The 22,234-nt window shown below is 46.4% G+C and overlaps 1 protein-coding gene across 4 annotated transcripts in view; it reads right to left on the bottom strand.

The window, feature by feature from the left end:
* The window catches only part of LOC144108879 (ATP-binding cassette sub-family C member 2-like), a 143,594-nt gene that overhangs the window by 77,944 nt on the left and 43,416 nt on the right, over positions 1–22,234 (bottom strand). For all 4 annotated transcript variants that reach the window (XM_077642109.1, XM_077642111.1, XM_077642110.1 and 1 more), the window contains 5 exons: positions 22,144–22,205; positions 20,532–20,648; positions 19,335–19,466; positions 13,223–13,385; positions 8,165–8,422 (listed from right to left, as the gene is read on the bottom strand). In XM_077642109.1, the coding sequence (XP_077498235.1) occupies positions 8,165–8,422; positions 13,223–13,385; positions 19,335–19,466; positions 20,532–20,648; positions 22,144–22,205 (732 nt within the window). The remainder of the gene's footprint in view (positions 1–8,164; positions 8,423–13,222; positions 13,386–19,334; positions 19,467–20,531; positions 20,649–22,143; positions 22,206–22,234) is intronic.

Consider the following 22,234-nt stretch of genomic DNA (forward strand, 5'->3'; position numbering starts at 1 on the left):
ATTGCGCAGAATCGATCTTTAGTAGTATTGCATGAATTCACGTTCGTAAAATCATCAAGGTCGGTTATTACACCACGTTTTCACACGCGCAATGAACTCATTTCCATTTAGAAGCTGTTTGCCACAGATATGAGTCTGAAATTGCCAAAGCCGATAAAAATTTGACAGCCCTTCACGAATGAATAACTTTATGCACCATCGTGGGCAATCTCCAAAACTTTGCGGGAGAACATCATACACATCGTTGCTGACTTGCACCATCTCCGTTGTGGAGAGCCGTGGAAGCATGCGAGCACAAATTTTTCGCTATCACAAAATCTAGATTAGCGTTAAGACAGATTCTTTTGCCACACCTGTTTGTTCTTGATATGTCTCAAGGTAATATATCTGGCATTTTGAATTATTTCATCAATTGCATGCATTTTCGTCGGTTCTGATGCTTGACTGTCTGTATGCCTGAACGTGGCCGGTACTGGATGCTGCACTCAATACGCCGGAGCACCTGAAGCCATCGACACTGTTTAATGTGACTCATTCTATTGTCCCCATAGAATGGTAACCGGTTACAGCAAATTCCTGTTGCTGAGTTATCGACGGACCTGAGGAAGAATTCGACCAATGCACTATGGCGTCGTGGGGTATCACGTTGATCATTATCATGCGTTTATACATAGAACAACCAGAAAAAATTAGATATGGGATATGGAAGCTAAACTTGGTGTGTTTAGTCCTTTAAGCTGTACCTTGCCGTCCACTTTCGTATAGCGCTTTGATTTGCGCGTAAGCATTATGGGGTGTAATGACGTCGCAGCGGAAGTTTCCGGAGCTGACCGCCAGTTGCGGCCGTACAATATAAGATCATAAAAATATTTATGCCTCCTTTATTTCCGGCAAAAGCTTGCCGTATTCATAATTTTTAGCAGTTAAACTTTGGTTTTGCATCGAAACTTGCAGCTGCAATATTGGGTTCAAAAGCCCTTTTACCCTTTATGTGGCGCAACTGTATTCATGTCTCACGTTCATAGAAAGGGTAAAATTGCACCCATGCGGTTGAAACGGAGTGACGTGACATTAGAGCCATTTCCCCTTTTGTTTTTGTGAAAAAAGGTGTACACATTCGTACAGATGACTGTAAGTAGACATCATACGTTTAGCATCTGCACCTCAGTCTCACTGACGGATAAGAAAACTTGCATTAGGACTGAAAATTGCTACAAGAATTATAAGGCAGATGACTGATGTACAAGGCCCAAAAGCACAAAAAGGTTTCAATTTTTTTTCTCTCGTCAAAATTGGCAGCGTCAAACTGTACATCTGCGCTAGTAAAAACACACGGAACACCCAGTAGGACTATTAGCAAATGATAAAACAACGATGGTTGGTTTGTCTGCTGTTTTCTAGTAATCAACACGTAAATTATGGTACCGTATTTACCAAAAGTAACCAAGCAACAGAGTTACTTTCTTACCCGTGCTGCGGGGCACTTACGCCATCCCGTAAGTTCTAAATTTGTGCACGGTAAGGATAATTCTATAGGTGGCATCTTTCAAGACATTTCGACCCGTAGGGATGCAGTAATGGCTCCACTGCATGGCTGAGAATCAGTCTCCGTTGGTCGATTACTTTTAGCAAAATGGTACGTAGCTGCACCATTGTCCGTTTCAGAGCACTTGAAGCAAATAGGAAAACATAAGTTCTGTTGGCCTACAAAGGGTTAATGTTCAGTTCCAAAAAATCTAGACATATCCATGATATCAGGCTTACTTGAGATTTCGTAAAAGCGGCTTCAACGACGGCGGAACGACGCACCGGCGGCCTTATTTTTGTTTCGGGCCGTTTTCTTTCCATTCGAACCAAGATGTAACCAATACGACATCAAAATAGTTGCCCTGTTGTGTTGTTATCTTCTTGAAGAAAGCGCGGCTAAATTACTAAAAAAATTAAAGCTTCATTTTTAAATGAGATGTTCTTGAATCGCTACCACTCATCTATGCTTGACACACTTGCTTACTGAAGAGAGTTAGTAGCCTTTTCAGACCGGCAAATATAGCGGCACGCCCACATTGCGGAATTTCGGAAAGAATTCATAGCTACTAACTTAGGAGCATTAGAAAAAGAAAAGTGTAATTCCGTCAGAGAAGCCCTTCCTGTATTGAACTGGGTTTATAGTTTATTGTTTATGGTTTATGCGGGTATAACCTCCAAAAAGGACTCAGACTATGAGTGACGCCCAAGTGAGGGTGTCCGGAAATTTCGACCACTTGGGGTCCTTTCACGTGCACTGACATCGAACAAGTATACGGGCCTCTAGAATTGAAATGAAAAATGGAAATTGGGTTTCGGGAAAAGTAGTAAATGGCGCAGTATCTGTCTCGCATATCGGCGGACACCTGAACCACACCGTAAGGAAAGGCATAAAAGAGGGACAAAGAAATTCGCCTCCATCAAAAATCGACCGCCACTGGTAATGACCTCAATTGCACCATGAAAAGATTAAAGGACGGGAGACTTTCGTTCGCACAGTCACAACAGCGCTGCAAGTGCCGATTCCAGGATAGATGGACAGATGGCGACAAAATAATATTTTTTTCGCCAATGTTGCATTCCATAAACATTTTCACCGTGTACTTTGGCTGTACAATGAAGTCAAAACAAACGCCTCCGGATGCCTGTAGCGCGAAAACAAATATAGAAAAAAAATTACTTCTGGAGAGAAAATACAGGCTGCAATCATTAACACTTCCGTGTAGGGGCCTTCATGCCGTCGAAGTGAACGCCGAGTGGACTAGTACGCAGTCTCTTTCATCGGCGCTTCTCTCGTTCTCTTTGTCCCATTTATATCGTCTCATTCCACTTTTATTTAACGCTGTTAGCACATGATCATTCATTTCGACTTGTTAAGTTCCTGCTGTACGATTAACTTCGATACGTAAGACAAATAAGTGCGCGCCCGCTACATCCAGCTTTCTTGTTCCTGATATTATATGCGATTTTATAGCAAACTCTTTCTCACTGGCAACTCTAGCAGACCCTTTCTCACAACCTTTGAAATCATTTAAAACCGTTAAAACCTTTTTAGCCTTCAAAAATCGTTGCAGATATATATTATCCATCATTACGGGCGACAAACGATGAAACACGAAAGACAAAGTGGAAGACGACACGAACGGATTCTGACCACATTTGTGGTGCAATTTATCAGGGAGGAACGACAGGATAGACAAAACCGACGATGAGGTCATGAACACAGAGTCTCGAAAAAATAATAAAAAAATTGGACCCGCGTTAAGGGAATGAAACGATAGCCTTAACGGGGTAACAGCCATACGTGCAAAATGGGCCATTGTCGAATTTATATTCACAGATCCCTTCGAGTCTTCAACCATTCTTGGCGCAGTGGTGCAGCGACCAAGCGATGACCCTGCGATGGAAGGTGTTGCCATCGATGGGGCTTGTGCGACCCAGATTGCTCCACCTCGGCAACTTCTCGCGACCGAGCGTTAACTGCCACCTGCGACGAGGGTCAGTTTGCTCATAATTCGGCAGGCAGGTTGTTGTGCCTCCGCAAGGCCACGTGACCTAGGTTTCCTACTTATGTGCTTCTCCGGAGGTTTTTTGCTCACAATGCCGACGATGAGGATACCGGATTATCTGTGCAGGGGAAGCTTTAACGCTATCGCGTAAAAACTAGTGGTTTAATCCAAGGTACACCTAGATTGACCAACTGCAGGAACGCATGCATGCTGCCTTGTGTGTGTTTTGCTGGTAAGAAACAACAATATTGGAGGATATGTAGCACGTGTCTTCGTGTCTGTGTTTTGTTTTGTCGCCAAGGGCGGCTATTGACGTCATGCGTTAGCTGAAATATCACACGTAATTCATGCTGGTCACATGAACTTGTCCAGCGAAGATATTGCAATAGGGGAGTAATAATTGGTGCCACTATAAGCGACACGGACAAATGCTGAATGGGGAAGCGTGTGAAAGTTTCGCAAGCGGCAGCGAAGACTGGCATTCGTGACGCATATGTGAGACCGGAAGTATAGTATACGGGTGTACCTCGTGTATGCCGCGCGCATGATGAGCACTTCGCGTGGAATGCGGAGTTGAAAGAGTACTTTCGATTCGGGTCCTCAGTGCAGCACCACCGTCATAGATACGGGGAGAGAGATAAAGCTGTTATTTATCCAAAAGATGAATTTGAAGGAGCTGGGTGGTCGGTGCCCCTAGTCCAGGACTGCGCTGGTGGCAGCTTACTTGCAGACTAGCTGGATAATATAGGTGTGCCGACCTAGGTGGTCGCTGATCAGGGCCGCCTCTCACTGCTCCCGTGTCCAGTAGGGTACTTTTCACGTTTGGTCTGGTTTGTCCTAGCACTGACAAGAGGTATGAAAGAGCGTGCGGCTTGTTCCGCAGTAAGGACAGTAACCTGAATATTTTGGTGATCCATCTTGTTTAAAATGTGAAGATTACGAAATGTGTTAGTTTTAGTTCTCCAGTCTGTGGCGCCGGAGGAGGATAGTTGAATGTATGGTGGTGAGAAATGTCTTCTTTCTAGCATAATGTGGTCTAGACTGTCACCGTATGGTCCTGGGAGGGTAGTGGAGTAGGGACGGGAATTCGCCCGATTTGTGAGAGCTCGGAAAGGGACGCGAGATGCGCCAAGGTTGGGGCGATGAAGATCGGCAGCGCTGGAGCACCGAAAGTTGCCTGAATAGAGGATCTTGAATATGAATGTTTCAAATTCGTTATGGGGTATAAAATAGCGGGATAACTACGTTTTATCCGCTTAACCGCAGCTCACAGTCCAAAATCACTAACCCCACCCGAAGATTGCGAGCGCTACTGAGGGCGCGCCCACCAAGGCTGGTCCTTCTCTGAAAGGGAACAGAGGAATGACACTTGCCGACAAGAACAACGCCTTTATTCCAGCAAGAAAAATTACACCACCTAGAAAAAAACATGAGCAGTGGCTTAGCGGGGCAATGCCAGGATATACGTAGCGTGAGCAGCAATTTCTCTCTCCTTCTCCATGGCTATAAGAAGAACAGCGGCTTCTGGTCGCCCAGGCGGTCGACATGCTCGGCCTATAAATTATGGTCGAATAAAAGTCTTTTACTACTACTACTACTACCACACCGGCAAATGCCCCGCTATATGTACACCCCACTGATACCTCTGCGCATGCGCACAAAATGAGAGGCGCTATGAAGCGGCTCCGGCGCAGCGTCAGGCTTCGCTAATCCGCAACGGAGGCGCATAGCTTAGCATGTGCCGGCGACAGTGCGTCTGCCGCGGCTATCACGTCACTTCTCCGGAATGCGCGGACCGGCGAGGCGCGCGCTGTCGCGGCTCCGTCACTGCTGCTCGCGCATGCGCAGCACGGCTCCCCAAGAGCCACGCGAAACTGCTCAACCTCGGCCAGTGTAGCTCACGCTACAAGAATACGCTAAAGAATCAAGGTTGTCCTATTCACCAGAAAAGTTACAAGTGAGCGTTTGCCCAAGCTGGGCCGGCGAGAATATGAGAATCCGAACGGCACGGGAACTAGGGAAAATTTTCCCGCGAGGACTCGCCTCACTAGCCGAGAGCCGCGCCAAAACATCCGCACGCGACCAGTTCAGGAGCCGAATAAAGAGAGTTGTCTCATGCCATCCGTGGCACTCGTGTCGCTGCGACTACGGTGCCCTGCATTCTTAGTAAAGGGCATCGAGGTGAAGCAAGCCGAGGGGTACGGAGCGGGGAGAGCCCCCACAAGGTGTGGGTCGGATGGTGAACGATAACGGCGGAAAGTGGAATCAGAGGAGCAGTGGCAGTCGACGACCATGCCCTTTGTCATTTTCGAGAGATGTGGCCTAATCGGCCTCAGCTTAAACAGGTTAGTTGTTGGTCACTGGTCCTCCACACGGCGGGGTTACCTATGTGGGCGTAGGGATACGGGACGAATCATGGGCACTTATACCGCGAACACATTGGAGTTCCCAATTTGCGAATCCTTGCCGGACGACCGCCTAAATGAGTGAGACTTTCGAAAGTGAATCCTACGCTAGTGGCTAGAAAGGAACAGGTGGCATGCTTCTATCACGCCGCACAAAATTAGAGTGAGCTGGCTTTATCGGGCACAAGGTACACGCGCACCGAAATCACAGCTGTATTTGTTAACCTCGTGAATTGCTCGGTAATGCGACGGCTCTTCACTTATTAGAAACGTCGGCATTCGTTCAAGACCCTGTCAACAGCCAAGCATCTCTTAGGCACAAGAATGATGAACGTGTCGTCCACAATTCCTTTCAGCAAGTGCCCAACCTTGTCACTCTATTGGATTGTGGTGTCCACTTTTACACCTAGGGGAATAATGGTCTGAATGTACTTGCGCCACGTTTGACTACGGTCATATCTTTGCACAAGCTCTGAGGTCCTTATTTGCTGTGAGCTAGCGGCCGACATGTTTACCAAACAGGCCACGGTGCCTCTGCTTTCAGAGGTCCCAAATAGTGGGCACGTCCTCGTGGGTCACGACATCCACCCTTGCAGAGAACCTCCAGGCAGAAGGTGACAAATTAGGTTCCCACCTAATGAGCACGCCAACAACCTCATACGCGTACATCCTGATCTAGTTCTTCACATCAACGCTGTCCGTTCTGCAAGAAATTCCGGAAGCACGACGACGAGAAGTGATGATGGTCAAGATGGCAGATACTGGTGGATCATTGCGGTCGTTAGGCACAGCTGACGAGCCTGGGAGATGAAGAAGACTGCTGCGCAATTTCGTCTAGGCTGATGAGCTAGCCGTCACCAGCAATTTATTGTAACGCAAAAAATATATTCACATAGAGAGACTGCTGGCACACGCGCAGCTGAAGAGCTATTGGGGACAGCGCGAGTGCACTCTTTGTCGTCCACATAAATAGTGGTGTGCGAGTATGGGCTGGATGTTGAAGCATCCTGCGCCAACGTCCGGCTATGCTGACTGTTTTCTTATTCTTCTTCGCACCAGCATTTTTTGCGTCATCATATGGGTTATCAAAGCGATCAATTCAGCTGGGTTGAGTGCACAAACAACTGGTATAACATGTTTACTTCGCAGTCAAAAATACAAAAAGCACCTGCCTTTCACGCGTTAACTATGCCGTACCACAGAATGTCAATCAGGCTCAGATTGGAGGTGAGTCGGGAAGCCCGTTTATTAAACCATATCTTAGAAGAGTTTAACTTTATTCACCATTATGTCCAAAAGAAATTTATTATCTTAAGAGGCTGTTCTGATACATTAGAAGTCACAAACTCGGATCAATATTTGTGGCTTACGCACACAGTCGACCGTAAGTTTGCCAGTCAGCAACGTAAGTACACAGAAAAGAAACGCCGTAGGTAGAAAACAACCAACTCAATAGCAAAACTTTTCTCATGTGATATTAATATTACTGATCTATTAAGTTCCTCACCCCTTCCAAAATTCGAAAATTGCGCGAGGCAGCAGGGTTGTTAAAGACACGGGTCGGGAACCAGTAAATGTTTCCAAAATGCAATAAATAAATAATAATACACAATTATCAATAACCGAAACCTAGAAGCGGATTTGAGAAAGCAATTATACCCGTATTCAGCTTGCGTCCCGAGAATAAATTGGCATCAAAACAAGACAGAGAGCCCTGCGTTTATTCGCAAACGGGAGTTATCTGCCGCTGTTCTTTGTTTACAATCCTGAAGGACCGGTACTTAAAGTACGCCTCATGCGTCCGTTGCTTACAGTCATGAGCAATATGAAAGGGAACGAAGTTCCATAAATAATTGTGACAGGCACAGTTTTTTTCTGTTTCGCATCTATTTTGTCGTTTAACGGGTTCAATCCTGGCCGCGGCGGTCGCATTTCGATGCAGGCGAAATGCTAGAAGCCCGTGCACAGTGCAATTCGCTGTTCGTTAAAGAACCCCAGGTGGTCGAAATTTCCAGAGCCTTGTACTACGGCGTCCCATAGCCTTAGTCGCTTTGGGACGTTAAACGCCATAAGCCAATACAAACGAACCAATTTAGTGAATGACCAGAAAATCTGCATTTTGTACAGGAAGCTTGTTCCCTTTCACATTGCTCATCATTGTCCATGAATGCTTATTGTACCTTGCGTCTGACGTGCCCCAAGAAGCTTCTCTTCGAACTGACTCACCCATATCCGCTGCTGCACAGGCGCCACGATGAACAGGAGACTGAGAACGAGGACCATCCAAGCAGCACAGCAGAGCGCGGGAACCGCGCCCACCCTTGCGGCCAGCATCCAGAGAACGAAGGGAAGCGTCACGAAGCCCACTAAGGGCACGGACGCCACGAAAATCAGGTTGCACAGCTGCAAGCAGTCGACGCCCAGCATGGACAGGATGCGGCCAGCCGGATAGAGAGAACGAGTGCGCGAGGTCATTCCTGAAACCTGTCCGCGGATTAACGACACGGTATAAGCGTGTGCGTGCCGGAGCAAATTGTTCGAGACGAATGTTTTGGCGGGAAGCTGAAAAAAGGCATTTGCTCCTGATTTTCTCTTAGCGCAGTTTTTCTAGGAAGGCGCACGTCCTGTGCCTTACATACTGTCGTTTTAGAGTTTTCAATGTTCAAGACCTGCGAACTGAGGCCCATAACAGCATACTGACACCGTGAAGTAATTCTAACCACTGTTGGAACAGAAAATGCACTTTCCAGCAATACCACCACTACAAGTAGTCCCAAGCTTGAGGGCACCTGTAGCAAAGTGGGCTTGCCTAACGCAAGGTAAAAAAATGACGGTTTAGTCTTCAAGCTTGCGATGAAAGTTCAAGCCCGCTGAATTCGATATCTACGACACATGCCCATGTTCAGAATTGTTGCTTGCATCCACGTACTGCGGATTCTTTCCAGCCATGTGTTGAGGATAGTTAACACTCACAATCAGATACAGCGTGCTTTCATTAGCATTAACCGAAAATTGCATCGTCAAAGTTTACCTTAGCTGTAATGATAAAATTTTGTGGAAACTGCTGCGTATTCTTTGCGCACAATCTGTATTATTTAACAAAAATTAGCCGGTATACTTCATAGTAAATTAATTCCGCATCTTATATGAATTATTTTCTTTTCTCCATTAAAATAAAATATTTTAACCAAGGGGAACAATAAATCAGACTGGTTGGAGGATGCCAGCACAGCCCTTCTACTTTCCAAGGCTTCCTATTTTCAATAGGTATTAGTAATTAATTTCTCAGAGTTTAGGTTCCTGTGCTCAAAAGTTTTTCACCCACAAGCACAGAAGAGAACAGCAGATGGACACAACACACTAACAGATGACTTAAAGCAAATTTAATTTCTATGCACGCGTGTAATATATAGAGTTTGTGGGGACCTGCCCTGCAGCCCCCTGAGTTTGCTTTCCCGCGAGGCACCGTGCAGCAGCAGTCGTACCCCGAGGATGAGCGGGTTCCCTTGTCAGTTACATTAACTGGCAAGAGAGGGCGCCAGCGTCGCCGCGGGGGAGACTGCTGAAACCTGCCCGCGGGAGATGGGCTCTCTTGGGCCGGGATAATCGCCGCGATCGGACGCGTCGCTCGGGTCTCCGCTCTTCGCCGACGGGGCGAAGAAGCGACGGGGAGACAGGCTCCCGTACTCGTCCCGTCCGGCCTGCGGAGTTTATACCCCTTGCCCTAGCGCGGGCGAACATTCGCTCGGAACCTTGCTGGTGAGTCGGACGTCCTTGATTCATTAGCGTACCTTGTTGCTAGCTGGCGTTATTGTTTCTGTAGCAATAAATGCCTGTTTGTGTCAGCCAATGTGTCGTTCCTTTGTTCCCTCAGAGCAAGGCCCGCCGTGGTCGGCGTGCGCTCGGTAGCGTACGCGATCACGGGGTGGGGTCCGGGCGGCTTTGAACCGTGTCAGCCGCGATTGAGTGGGGAGAACGTATTTATCTCCCCATGTCAAACCCCACATCTGGCAGCCCAACGTGGGGCCTGCTCTTGGAACATTGGACGACTGTCGGTTCGGTTCGAGGAACGCTCTTTGTCCGGACTTGACAAGTGCTAGGCCTAGAGTGAATTTTGATCGCTAGGACCTGCGGCATGCTTTCTTGAGTGCGAGGTGTATTGCGCTGCAGCATGTTTGAACTTTTCGACATGCTCAGCACATTTTTTTTCCCTGGAGTTTCTTCGTGAGAATCACTTGGTCCGCATCGAGGGAGCACGAGGCCTAGCGCCCGCGGAGTCGCCGAGCCCGAGGCGAGTGAGTACGGAAGCCGCGTGGGTGGTCCGAGTTTCTGTATATATTTTCTCTACTATCTCTTTTTCGACTCTGGGAGTCGCGGCTCCGGGAGCCGGGTGGCCTGGGGCCACGGGTGCCGCTACGAGCTCGCTGGTATTGCAGCTCGGCACCGGGCGCTCCGACACCGTCCGATACGGTGGGCGCCGACCGCTCAGAAGCTGCTTTGTGCAGTGAGCGGGGTAGGACCACCCCACAAAGCTGATGTCTCCTCGCGGCTGCGCGCACAAAACCCGTTTCGGGTCTTTGTTGTGGTCACGGTCGTTGTCGGAGTGGTCGTTAGGCCTGAGGCTTTTCGGAGCTGCCTGCACCACATTAAAAGAGACATGACCACCGGACCGTGACGTTGAGAGGGGGCGCACTTTGCTGCCCGTCCGTTTTTTTTTTGCAACCTCGCACGAACTGAGCAGTCTCGTTCAACTCAAGAAAGGGCTTTGTTCACTCGAACTTTGCGTTTGCACAGCCGCCGACACGTTTTGCTAGCAAGTTAGGCATTGTGCCACGAGGCCCTTGCGGATGCCGTTTCCCCTCCCGTGACCTACGTTAAAGGCACGCCGAGAGCGTTTCGACAATTTTGCAGATCCGGTGGAGCCACCCAGGCTTGCTGACCGGTGCACATCGTCTCGCTGCCACCTGCTGCGACGGAGCGGCCTGTATCCTGTTCGCCGCATCCATCCGGGGCAGCTGTGGCGAGACCAGTCAGCAGTCACCTCCGGCTGCTGCTGCCCTGGCGACTACTGCAGGATCCTGGCCTGCAGTTTTCCCACCGGCCTTCGATTCGCGGGCCTGCGGACACGGTAGTCCGCGGGCCATACGAGTCGTCCCAGCGGAGACCTTCACGCCGCCTTCGGAATACCGCGCAAGTCTGCGTGGACGCTGTCGGCGTGACCTCCGCTGCAAGACGTGCCTCAAAGACATGAAGACCAGGAGACTCCTCCATAGCATGTACTTTCAGGCGCGTGGGTCTATTTAAGGTTGGGGGGATGTGGGGACCTGCCCTGCAGCCCCCTGAGTTTGCTTTCCCGCGAGGCACCGTGCAGCAGCAGTCGTACCCCGAGGATGAGCGGGTTCCCTTGTCAGTTACATTAACTGGCAAGAGAGGGCGCCAGCGTCGCCGCGGGGGAGACTGCTGAAACCTGCCCGCGGGAGATGGGCTCTCTTGGGCCGGGATAATCGCCGCGATCGGACGCGTCGCTCGGGTCTCCGCTCTTCGCCGACGGGGCGAAGAAGCGACGGGGAGACAGGCTCCCGTACTCGTCCCGTCCGGCCTGCGGAGTTTATACCCCTTGCCCTAGCGCGGGCGAACATTCGCTCGGAACCTTGCTGGTGGGTCGGACGTCCTTGATTCATTAGCGTACCTTGTTGCTAGCTGGCGTTATTGTTTCTGTAGCAATAAATGCCTGTTTGTGTCAGCCAATGTGTCGTTCCTTTGTTCCCTCAGAGCAAGGCCCGCCGTGGTCGGCGTGCGCTCGGTAGCGTACGCGATCACGGGGTGGGGTCCGGGCGGCTTTGAACCGTGTCAGCCGCGATTGAGTGGGGAGAACGTATTTATCTCCCCATGTCAAACCCCACAAGTTTCGCAATTGCTAAGAGTACAATGACCTATTTACGACCATCATCAGCTAATTTTGACCATTTCACTGTTGCTTGTCTCGTGGTGATTAAATAGAGGTTTTCACGGCTCACTTTTCGGAGCTTGAACCTGTCTTTCGTATAAAACTTCCAGTCTAGCTATCGCAGTCTTCCTTTCGCACAGGAGTGTATATTACTTTGAAACAAAATTTCCTTTCATACCTTCTTTTTTTATCAGAAACGTCAACCAGCAATAGTTATTGAAGTTTTTCTTCCTCTTCACCGTGAAAATTTGCACCTACTATAAAGGACATTTGCAATACCAAGAAACGAGATATACTGGTACATATTTTGCTGTCTGTATGAAATCGAATGCGAACAGGAAATATACACAAATAGTTCACATTCCAGCATTCTTTAGCGGTGGTAGACACAACACAAGTATGTGAAGCGATTCAATGGTACAGATAATTAGTGGGATTCTCATTAAATTGAGTACAAGCTAGATGATATGTTTAACAATACTGAATGCTAGAGAACAAACGTTTTTATTTGATGTGCTCTCGAAACGTGCCTGAAATATACAGAAATTTCAGATATCGAGTCTTTAAGGCAACAATTCACTCCCTGACTGGAAATGTATGCTAGCTGGAAATGAAAAATTTTAAAGCCATTCATCTCTAAGAGAGGGAAAAGAGCATTAAAAACAACCACGAGACAATACATCCTTGCTTTTACTGCTGTTTTTCCTCACATAAAATCATGCAGGAACAAGTCCGCTTGAATGCCTTCCTGGATTACAGCAAAACTGTGACACTTTCTGTCATAGGGGATAGGTTTTAAGAGCTTGGACAAAGTAGGAAGAGCAGTTTTTCTCTTCCATCTCCATTCTTCGGGTCGGTGCATTCCACTTTCGACACGCGCCATACCGAGCATGCGGAGTTCCGTCATATCCTTGACTTCAAGTTTTTCTAAACTCTTACAGATACAGCTTCCTTTAAATAGGCATAATTCAGTGACACTAGAATACAGAATGTTCACCTTTTGAGCGGATTGAATTAGCAAATTGAAGACCTCAGGGGTTATTAGAAAAGAAAGACGAGTTTTGACATGGAGTTGAAAAGGAGAGAATGAACTTGATAACATCAACTGCGCATAAAAGACAAGCGATGTTCTCTGAGACTGGTAGGTTGTACTCCAGTGGTATAAAAGCTTCGTCGAATGCCACGACAGCATCGTGCTTGGTAAACATGAGAAAGTTCGTAAGGATAAGTTGAGTGCAGCTGGAGGAATACGGAGTCGACTGGAGATCAGTTACAAAAACCTTTGTTTAAAACTAGCCTCTGCACGTCTGATAATGGTGAAGTGTATAGTGTCTCACCTTTTTGAAGATGATTGATAGGATTAAGGAACGAACTCTGCATCCGAAGACGTGGGAGATTTCCAAGGTATACACAGAGAGAAGAAATTCGCCCAAGCTGGTTACAATGAAGAGCAGAGAAGCGGTAGGCATGTAGGCGGTACCACAACTGGTTACAATGTACCTGAAAAATATAAAAAGACAAACCGTAAATTTGTGCTGAAAACAAGGTTTGGCCTTACACTGACTCAGCTCTCAAATAGACTTATTCGGTAGCTACACATTATCGACTTTCGTTGTCATGAAACGATAATATTTCAGCAGAAATGACGACAGCAATGAATAGCCTGTCTATTTCTATTAATTTGCCGACTTGTCGATCACCAGGGGTGATTTCTGCTCCCGCCGGAAGCGGGCATAGCAGGTGAGGGAACAAACAGGGTTAATGACATCCTAGTCGAAATCAAGAGGACGAAATGGGCTTGGGCAGTGCATGTAACGTGAAGGCAAGATAGCCGCTGGTCCTTAAGTGTAACGGAGTGGATTCCAAGAGAAAGTAAGCGTAGCAGGCGGCGACAGAAGGTTAGGTGGGCTGATAAGACTAAGACGTTTGCAGGCATAGTGCGGATGCGGCTGGTGAAGGACAGGGTTAATTGGAGAGACGTGGGAGAGGCCTTTGCCCTGCAGTGGGTATAGTCGGGCTGATTATGATGATGATATTAGTATTCACACGCTGCAGCTCACATATCGCCGAAGTAAAGAACAAGGGAAGTAAGCAGTATGCTACTAACTCTGCTAGGTGCTTTCACGACAAGCAGGTAATGAATTAATTGTAAGAAATCAACACGGAAAAAAAATCTTGCAATATGACTTATCTAAACAGTTCATGATATTTATTACACTAGCTGAGATAGGAAGGCTTTTTTATTTTGCGACTTGCAGTCTACCTAATGCATGTCGGCACAGTCATATGTGATTTAATTTCGTGTTCAATTATTTTGAGTGTTTCAAATGATTACTCGCGTACTCGCAGTTTAGAGCTTTTCGCATTGAGAATTAAAGGCTGCGTGTCTGTAAAAGAATTTTCTGATCTCTCATGTTTGCACAGAAACAATAGCGTGAAGAGCCAACGAAAATTTTCATATTCTATATCAAAGCAAAACTTCGACAAGAGCAAAACTTAAAGTTGGGCTTGTTGGTATAATCCTTTGTATGACTTTTTTGCAGCACGATGGAACAGCATGGACAGAGAAATTGTCTGTTCTCTCTGTGTTGGCCCATCGTACGCCAAACGATCATGTCAAATATATATCACTTTGTTTGAAGGAAATGTTCCCACAGTTACAATTAGTCTGCTTGCAGCTAGCTAACGTTACGAGCGAATAGGTTATAATTTAGCATCTGTTCTTAAATGGTCCTCCCTTAACTCCAAACATCTGCTCCTCTGCATGGATAAAGCTAGGCATCTTTAAACATATATTACGCAATTCTTAAAGCGCACTTGGATTTCAAGCATACAAATCAATTGTTAGACCTACTCTTGAATACGCGAGCATAGTATTGGACCCACACATCACAATCAACATTGAAAAATTAGAAAAAAAATCAGAGATTAAGAGTAAGATTCATATATAACCGGTATAAGCGAAATGACTCTCGGTCAGCCATGTTACATCAGGTAACGCATGAGCCATTGGCTTGAAGAAAGGCCGCCCAGCTGCGTTTTTTTCACTTTTTGTATTTTTAAAAGTAGGATTTCAGCCACAGGACCACTTCGAAGGAACACAACGAAACCTTCACTACGTAAACATAGTCACAACATCAAGTCAATATTTGCCCCCACGGATTTTTACAAATATTCAATTTTCCCGAAAGAAATACCCGAATGGAATTCCCTGCCTCATTATTCACCTCTCCTTTCTTCAACTTTTTGAAAGCCTATATACAACCTTTGTCCGTAAAGTTCCAAGACTGAGTCAATTAAAAAAAATTCGTTTAACATTGAAATCATTTGCGCAGCCCCTTCAAAATAGTCTCCCTTGGAGTCTATACACAGCTTCCAACGCTTCTTGAGGTCTTGTAAATAGTTGGAAAATGGTTCTTTTGGCAGGGCTGTCAGCTGCTTTGTCGTGGCGTCTTGAATGGCCTCCACGCTTTCCATCCAGCGACATTTTAGGGCTCTCTTCACACGAGGAAACAGAAAAAATCGCATGGGGATAGGTCTGGCGAGTATGGCGGATAGGGAAGTAGAGTAATGATGTGCTTGGAGAGAAATTTTGTGAAGCTGAGAGCAGTGTGCGGCCTTGCGTTATCGTGGAGAAAGCTCCATTGTCCAGATGCCCCTAAGTCAGGGCGACGGCGTCGCAGTGCATCACGCATGTATTGGAGCATGCGGATATAAAACTCCTGATTCATCATTTACCCTTGTGGGATGAATTCGTGGTGCATGACAACTCTAGTAGCTGGCATCGAAAAAAACTATCAGCATCGTCTTTGTTTCGGTCTTCTGTCGCCGCACCTTTCCCGACGCCGGAGAGCTTGTGGACCACCATTCGGCGCTCTGCCTCTTTGTTTGAAGGTCGCTTTGAAAATATCATGTTTCGTCTTAATAAGCAATGATGCTGTCGACAAATGTAGCATTCTTCTCTGCCTCGGAGAGCAAATCAGCGCTCACTGATGCCCGCGTGCCCTTCTGGTTCTGTGTGGGGGAGTGGGGCACAAGTCTGGCATTCAGCTCTCGTTTCCGTAAGTTCTCAGGCAAAATCTGGTGGTATGGAGACTTACTAATGTCGAGAGCATCTGCCAGCATGCGGATTATAATGGTGCGGTCTTGCTCTACGAGTTCCCTGATCTGAGCCCCGTAGTTTGCATTCCGTGAGGTTGAAGGGAACCCCTGCCTTGTGTCGTCTTCCACCGACGTTCTCCCTGAAACGAGCCTCTTGTGCCGCTCGAAAACTCGCGCCCGCGATAATGTCTCGTTGCCGTAAACGTCACGAAGGAGCTGATACGTCTGTGTGGCTGTCTTCCCAAGCTTCACACAGAATTTTACGTTTACACGCTGTTCGAGGTGGACGTCCATCTCTCAAAATTTACTCACAGTAGAATGCGCTGACGACATGTGACAACGTATTTTTCTAAAAGTAGTGCCTTCTAGCGGCTGCCACAGCAATTAACATAAATAGCTCACGTTAGCCACAAAGGACGGCGCTACGTATACGCTACATATACCAGCATTTGTTTTGGTTAATTATTTCTAGAGAAGAAAATAAACCAGTCTCGAAGCTTTACGGACAAATGTTGTATCTTACTGTATGGTTAGAAATGATGATAATTTATTAACACTGCATAGTGTGCTTCTTTGCCTATGTGCCTGTGTTTGAGGCATCTACTCTCAGAAAGAGTATTTGATTTGTAACATTGTTTATTTTTGTTACTATATTGTCGTAAACTGTAACTGCACCATTGTGATGATCCTAAAGCATAGTGCTTTCTAACAAATGTATGTACCCTCTCCGGCTTGGACCGATTCGGTCTGCAGTATTCTGGAAATAAATAAATAAATAAATTTCAATCATTTGGCAAACATGTGCTAATTGGCGCATAAGTATATTCAAGATATATTTAAAGACGTATTTCTTAAAAAACTCAGAGTTGTTTGTTGACAATCGCTCTTATTTTAGACTTAGCCGTTGTTATCATGAATGAAGTTATGGTCACTTATTGAAAGAAATTTCGTCTAAAATCACCTTGTAATTCACCATATGTTCTAACTCTGTGTAGCGATTACATGCTACATGTAAATTGTGTCTTGTGTTTCAAAACATAGAAACAGAGGTTGAAAATTGAACTTTTGTTGCTGTGGCTTTTAAGAAGGATGACTGCAAGCAGAGGCGCCGGCACCGCTTGTAAACACTACTTGGTACAATATACTGCTCACCCTTTCCGGCACATTTGTCGCAAAGAAACGTTTAGGAAAATGCCGTGGGGCTGTGCAAGGTATTTGCAGCTCTTCGCGCTTCCACCTTTTCTCTCAGCAACCTTTGCTACGTGACCGGCGAAGAAAAGGTATGGATGGTTCTCGATAAAGGGCGAAATTCAGATGTTGAGGAAAGGTAGGGTTCCCACAGTCCTTTTTCTCCCAAATGATTCGACAGTGCGGGACCAGATGGCAAAGGGCCGCACTTTTGAGCGGGCATCGGAGCAAACTCTTTCGTCTCCTCTCTCAAGCACAGAGGTCTGACGCCTCAGGGCGAGCCAGTAGCCCGTGAAGCTGCCACCACGTCGAAATGAAACGCGAGCATAAACGTGCCGTGTTTTTCTACAGCGTAGTCAGACATTGTATTGCAAACTGGTTACGAATGTACACTTCGCTCGCTGCATTAAAGAAAACATTTTCAACTCTTGTTGTATGTTATAGCTGAAAGCAGACAGGCAAAATATGTAGCTTCTTTCGTACGCAGTGTTGACGTTTCATTCCAGTCTGACAGTAGGTGCAGCTCTACCATCAAATCTGTCCAGGTTGTTAAAGTGAGCGGCGCACGTTTCTGATCTGGCTTTTTATCAACATTGACCTAGGCAGACAGGGGCTGCTGCTGTGCGCATGAAAGCCTTAATGAGCAAATTGTAAGCTACTCTTGAAGCTATGGTACCTGCGCGCCATGACGCAATTCTTTTTTCTTCTATATGCAGGTCTCCCTTGTGTCATTATTAGAATATACATAGTATTACAATATACATTTATTACAGTCTAGTTTTCAGTACTCGTGGAAGATTCATTAAACGCTGTCCACCAAAGGATGACGAAGCTATCTATTGCGGTGTCCACTGATATCTTACACACGCAGAAGAGAAACAGGGGAAACTGAACTTATTTCCCTTCTGCAGCGTTACTGATAAAAGTGCATAATCCATAAATCCTACACCCTTACACACTTTGGCTGCCTGCGGAACTGATGTATTTCTAAAGAGTGCTGAGTACCACGCTAAACGCGGATACATTTTAGCAACCGGTTTAGTCCTGCCATCTTGAAACAATAATTTGAACTATTCTCGGTTTTATACGGCTCGTGTAGATATCTTCATTTATTTAGTTTCTAACTGTATTCAAGGCACAGTATACTGTCGACTACGAATGTAGAGATGCCGGCATATTCCTGTAGATCATTCCTTATCATAGCAAAAGCAAGAGCTTCACCCGTGGTTTTAAGCAGGAATGTGTATTTTAAACTGGCAAAGAAGGTCACGCTACTGTAAACATTCGGCCTTGCTCAGTTTAAACTTCCTTGGTCTCCAAATATTCGGCCAATGTCGCCTAGAGTGAATAAAGCACACTTTATTAATGGCACTCAGTGTCATAGATAGTGTTACAGTTTTTTTTAAGTTTTGCTAGGAAAAACATCACGCACCTCAATTTTTTTATCTTGCAACTTGTCACTGTTTCTTGCATTGTTTAACTGTGCTTTCTTATCATCTCTTCTGCTACATTTAAGAAAACAAACTGCCACTTTGTTGCCAGTGGTCCTGCCATCGGCAGTACTGTTGCCGACACAAGGGTGGCTGGTACCCGAGATTGATATCACCCGTTTCTTTATCGCATTACTTTTAAGACCAACTGGGTTTTATTAATACCTGTGAGCCTGACTTACTACTGTCCTAAATAGTGTAACTGTACTCCTACAAATAAGCATGGAAATACTTGTGCTTCTAAAGCTGCACAGAATTACTATACTAACTATATATCATGTCCCAAAAGGCGGGGATTTAAAACGCCGTATACCACGAGAAAGCGAGACTACCATAATGAAAAATTGGGATATAAGTTGTTCTGTTCTCTTTCTCAACGCACCCCCCCCCCCCTCCAGTATTTGTTTATCGGTGCAATGAGCTTTCCATGGGTACCAAAAAGGTAAAGTCTTTAAAAGTCATTTGACTGTTCCTCTGTTGGGGAGTTTTTTTGGTGCTCGCTTTTGACATACCCTAGGTACTGGCTGATCTACATCTTTTCCCGACTAAATAGGCCTTTATGTGTTTACACTACTTGTAAACGCTCTTTTGTGAATTTGTGGGCGCCGTCATTTTCTGCGAAAAGAAACTCAATTTATCAGATAATGGTTGTATACACACTGTACTCAACTCAAGCGCTGGAATTCGTGCGAACAGGCAGCTGAAGTAGGCCATCGTGCACAATACGAGTCGCAGTGCGTCGATCCAAAGGACATCCATTACACCAAATAGGAAGCTTCTGGGGCGTCTGGAGTGAATATTGCTGTGAAAAAAAAAACGCAGGAAAGAATGTTATTGCGCTGAGAAAATCAGAAAGGGAGGAACAAAGCAAGTACAAATAAATTCTATGGAGCAGCTTCTCCACACCTGGAGGCGATTCCTACGCAATCCTTAATGACTCCTTACATACTATAAAAATTCTATCCCGGTGATGTACACTACGTGGCGAAATAGGAAATGAGATAGGCGAAATGAGGAGCCGCCACCGGAATCTGTAATACAAGTTCCAAGTGTCGAGCAATCGGAGGCCGTGTTGGTCAGCTCAGACCTGGCCGTTCGAACTCGGGCTATTGATTGAGCTAATCAGGTCGCTGTCAGCCGTGGACTGATAGCCACCTGGCACGGACCACCTGCATTTTGCCTTCTGACGACATAAGTGTTTTGCAATCCACGCAAACGCATAAGCGAACATAACGTGACCGCGGCATGCAGTAATTACATAAACTGTTCGTAAAAGAAATTTTAGCACTCTACTTCTCACAAGAGTAGGGGGGTACCTTATTATTATCTCTTCCGGAGATTTTATTTTTTTCCTTCTTAGGCCTAACAATAAAATCAGTACCATAGCTTCATGTTGTGGCCCAGTATTCATTTGCCGCACAGCATGAATAAACGGCGTGACCCGCGAGTGACAGACCACGGAGTGAATGTGGTAAAGGAGCGTACCGTCAGATGAATCAGATATATTCGTCACAGATTACCGCAAGAAGTTTGCTGTCACTACCTGAAGAAAAGACCTATTCGATATCAAGTTACACAGCACTAAATCTTGTTAAAGTCGAGGATGGCGCACGTGGTATGTGGCTGATAAGCTGATAAGATTATAGCCTCTCTTCAGAAAACACTGTCACGCAAGAGACTCACAGTGACAAGTTGTAGGGTCTGGCAATGCGTCATACGCTACTGAAGCAAGCATATCGCGAAAGTGTATACGCCATCATCACAAAAGAAGGAAATGTTGATCCCTTAGCTGAACTCTAGAGAACAGAACGTCTTATTTTACATTCGGTTACACAGGCCCCCTTTTCATGGAAGGGGTTGTACTTGCCGAAAACTCTTTCGCGTTACAAGTCGCTCCAGGAGTCTCTTGCAGCGCATTCCTCTTCGGACCACGGGAAAACTGATCTTTGCCAATTTTTCCCGCCTCATAGCGTCTCTGCACTGCCTTGGAGAAAAAAAATGTTGACAAGTAAAAACCAGAGCAAAAGGTTTAAATAAAACGAGCTACTGAAATATAAGCACCTACCATTATTCCTGTGCAAGAGACTAAGCCAGGTATAAATTCGGCTCTCTTTTTTTATTTATTCACACTCTTTGATGCCCATTAACATGGCATGAGTACTGAAGCATGCTTGGAAATGAATTGGTTTTTATCCGCTCCTTTTGTAGTATTTTGTGTGTAAAGAAAATGACTTTACCCACTCCACGAACAGTATTCAAAAGAGTAGAGAAGCCGCCTTTTTCACGAGATTTTTTTGAAGAGTGCGCGAAACTTCCGGTCTAGCCTGAAAACACTGGCTGAAAACCAACGCACGTGGGCGACGCAGGCGTGTTGCAGGCTCCACGAGGCGCCAACTGCGTCCGTTAAGTGGCACCAATTTGCTTGACAGCTGCCGCCATCTGTCGCTCTCGCCTGCCCCTAACACGAAACACGGAAGCGCAGTTGAAACCGGCAGTTTGTTTCCAACCCGTCGAGCTCGAGGAGAAGAGCCGCGCATGCGCACAGTGGCCGTCGGAAGGAGGTGAATTATATGACCGCATATTCAGTTTCTTTATGTGTGGATCTCCTCAGTTTAAGAACTTGGGAAAACATCGGTACGGCGATAAAGCAAAAAAGGGACAAACAAAAGGGCATTGATGTTGCAGAGTTCTTGTAAATTGGCCATGATGGGAATGTCGCCGTGAAGCACAGATGAGGACACAAGGAAGACACATGGAACGCACAAGCGCTGACTCGCAACCGTTTAATTTTGAACCTCGGGCCAGTATAAATACCTAGAAAAAACCGGGCAAATATCACGCACGCGCAGCAGGCGACACATTCAAATGTCGACGCAAGTGTAACAGCTCCTTGCCAGTACATTTCCATCATGAATCGCCAACATGCCCAGGCTGCCACCCTAGTGAACTATCTTTCTCGTGAAATGACACTAGGTCACGATCAGCCTCACGCAGAGTGGCGAGGTTAGAGGTCTGGGCTAAAGTGCCTCCTAATTACGTGCCTCGCCTACGGAGCAGGCGGTCGACGTCGTCTTATATGCCCTAATCGCAGTCTTCTTCCTTTCCTCTGAGGGCAGTGCTTCTCACGAGGCTGAGCCCGTCGACAATGTCGGGCAAAGATCGTGTGCAGAACTAAGTTCCTCTCCTAAGGACATATTTGCATTGCTTGGGATGTCACCGCTAGCAGCATCTTGAATATAGGTAGCGGGGCTATTCGAACCCTTTATATGTGACGCCGGAAAGAACAGCTTCCGCCTATGCAACTCGCTCAAGCAGCCCATCTTGTTTTCAACGCACCATGTTGGTCCTTTTACATATTTTCTGTTCGTTTGCTGCATTCCTCTCATCTAACCTACGGCGAAGCCAGACATCACAGTTCTGATCATTAGTCTGCCTACTATTACATAAGGCAGCAGAAATCAGTTTCTCTCGTCACTTACGAATAAACCGACACGCAGGCGATCCGAGCGAATACTGACGAGCAATCTTCGTCTTTAGATCTCTGGAAAGAGGAAAGCGACATACATCTGT

The sequence above is a fragment of the Amblyomma americanum genome, chromosome 10 (assembly GCF_052857255.1).
Source record: "Amblyomma americanum isolate KBUSLIRL-KWMA chromosome 10, ASM5285725v1, whole genome shotgun sequence".
Classification (NCBI taxonomy): Eukaryota; Metazoa; Arthropoda; class Arachnida; order Ixodida; family Ixodidae; genus Amblyomma; species Amblyomma americanum.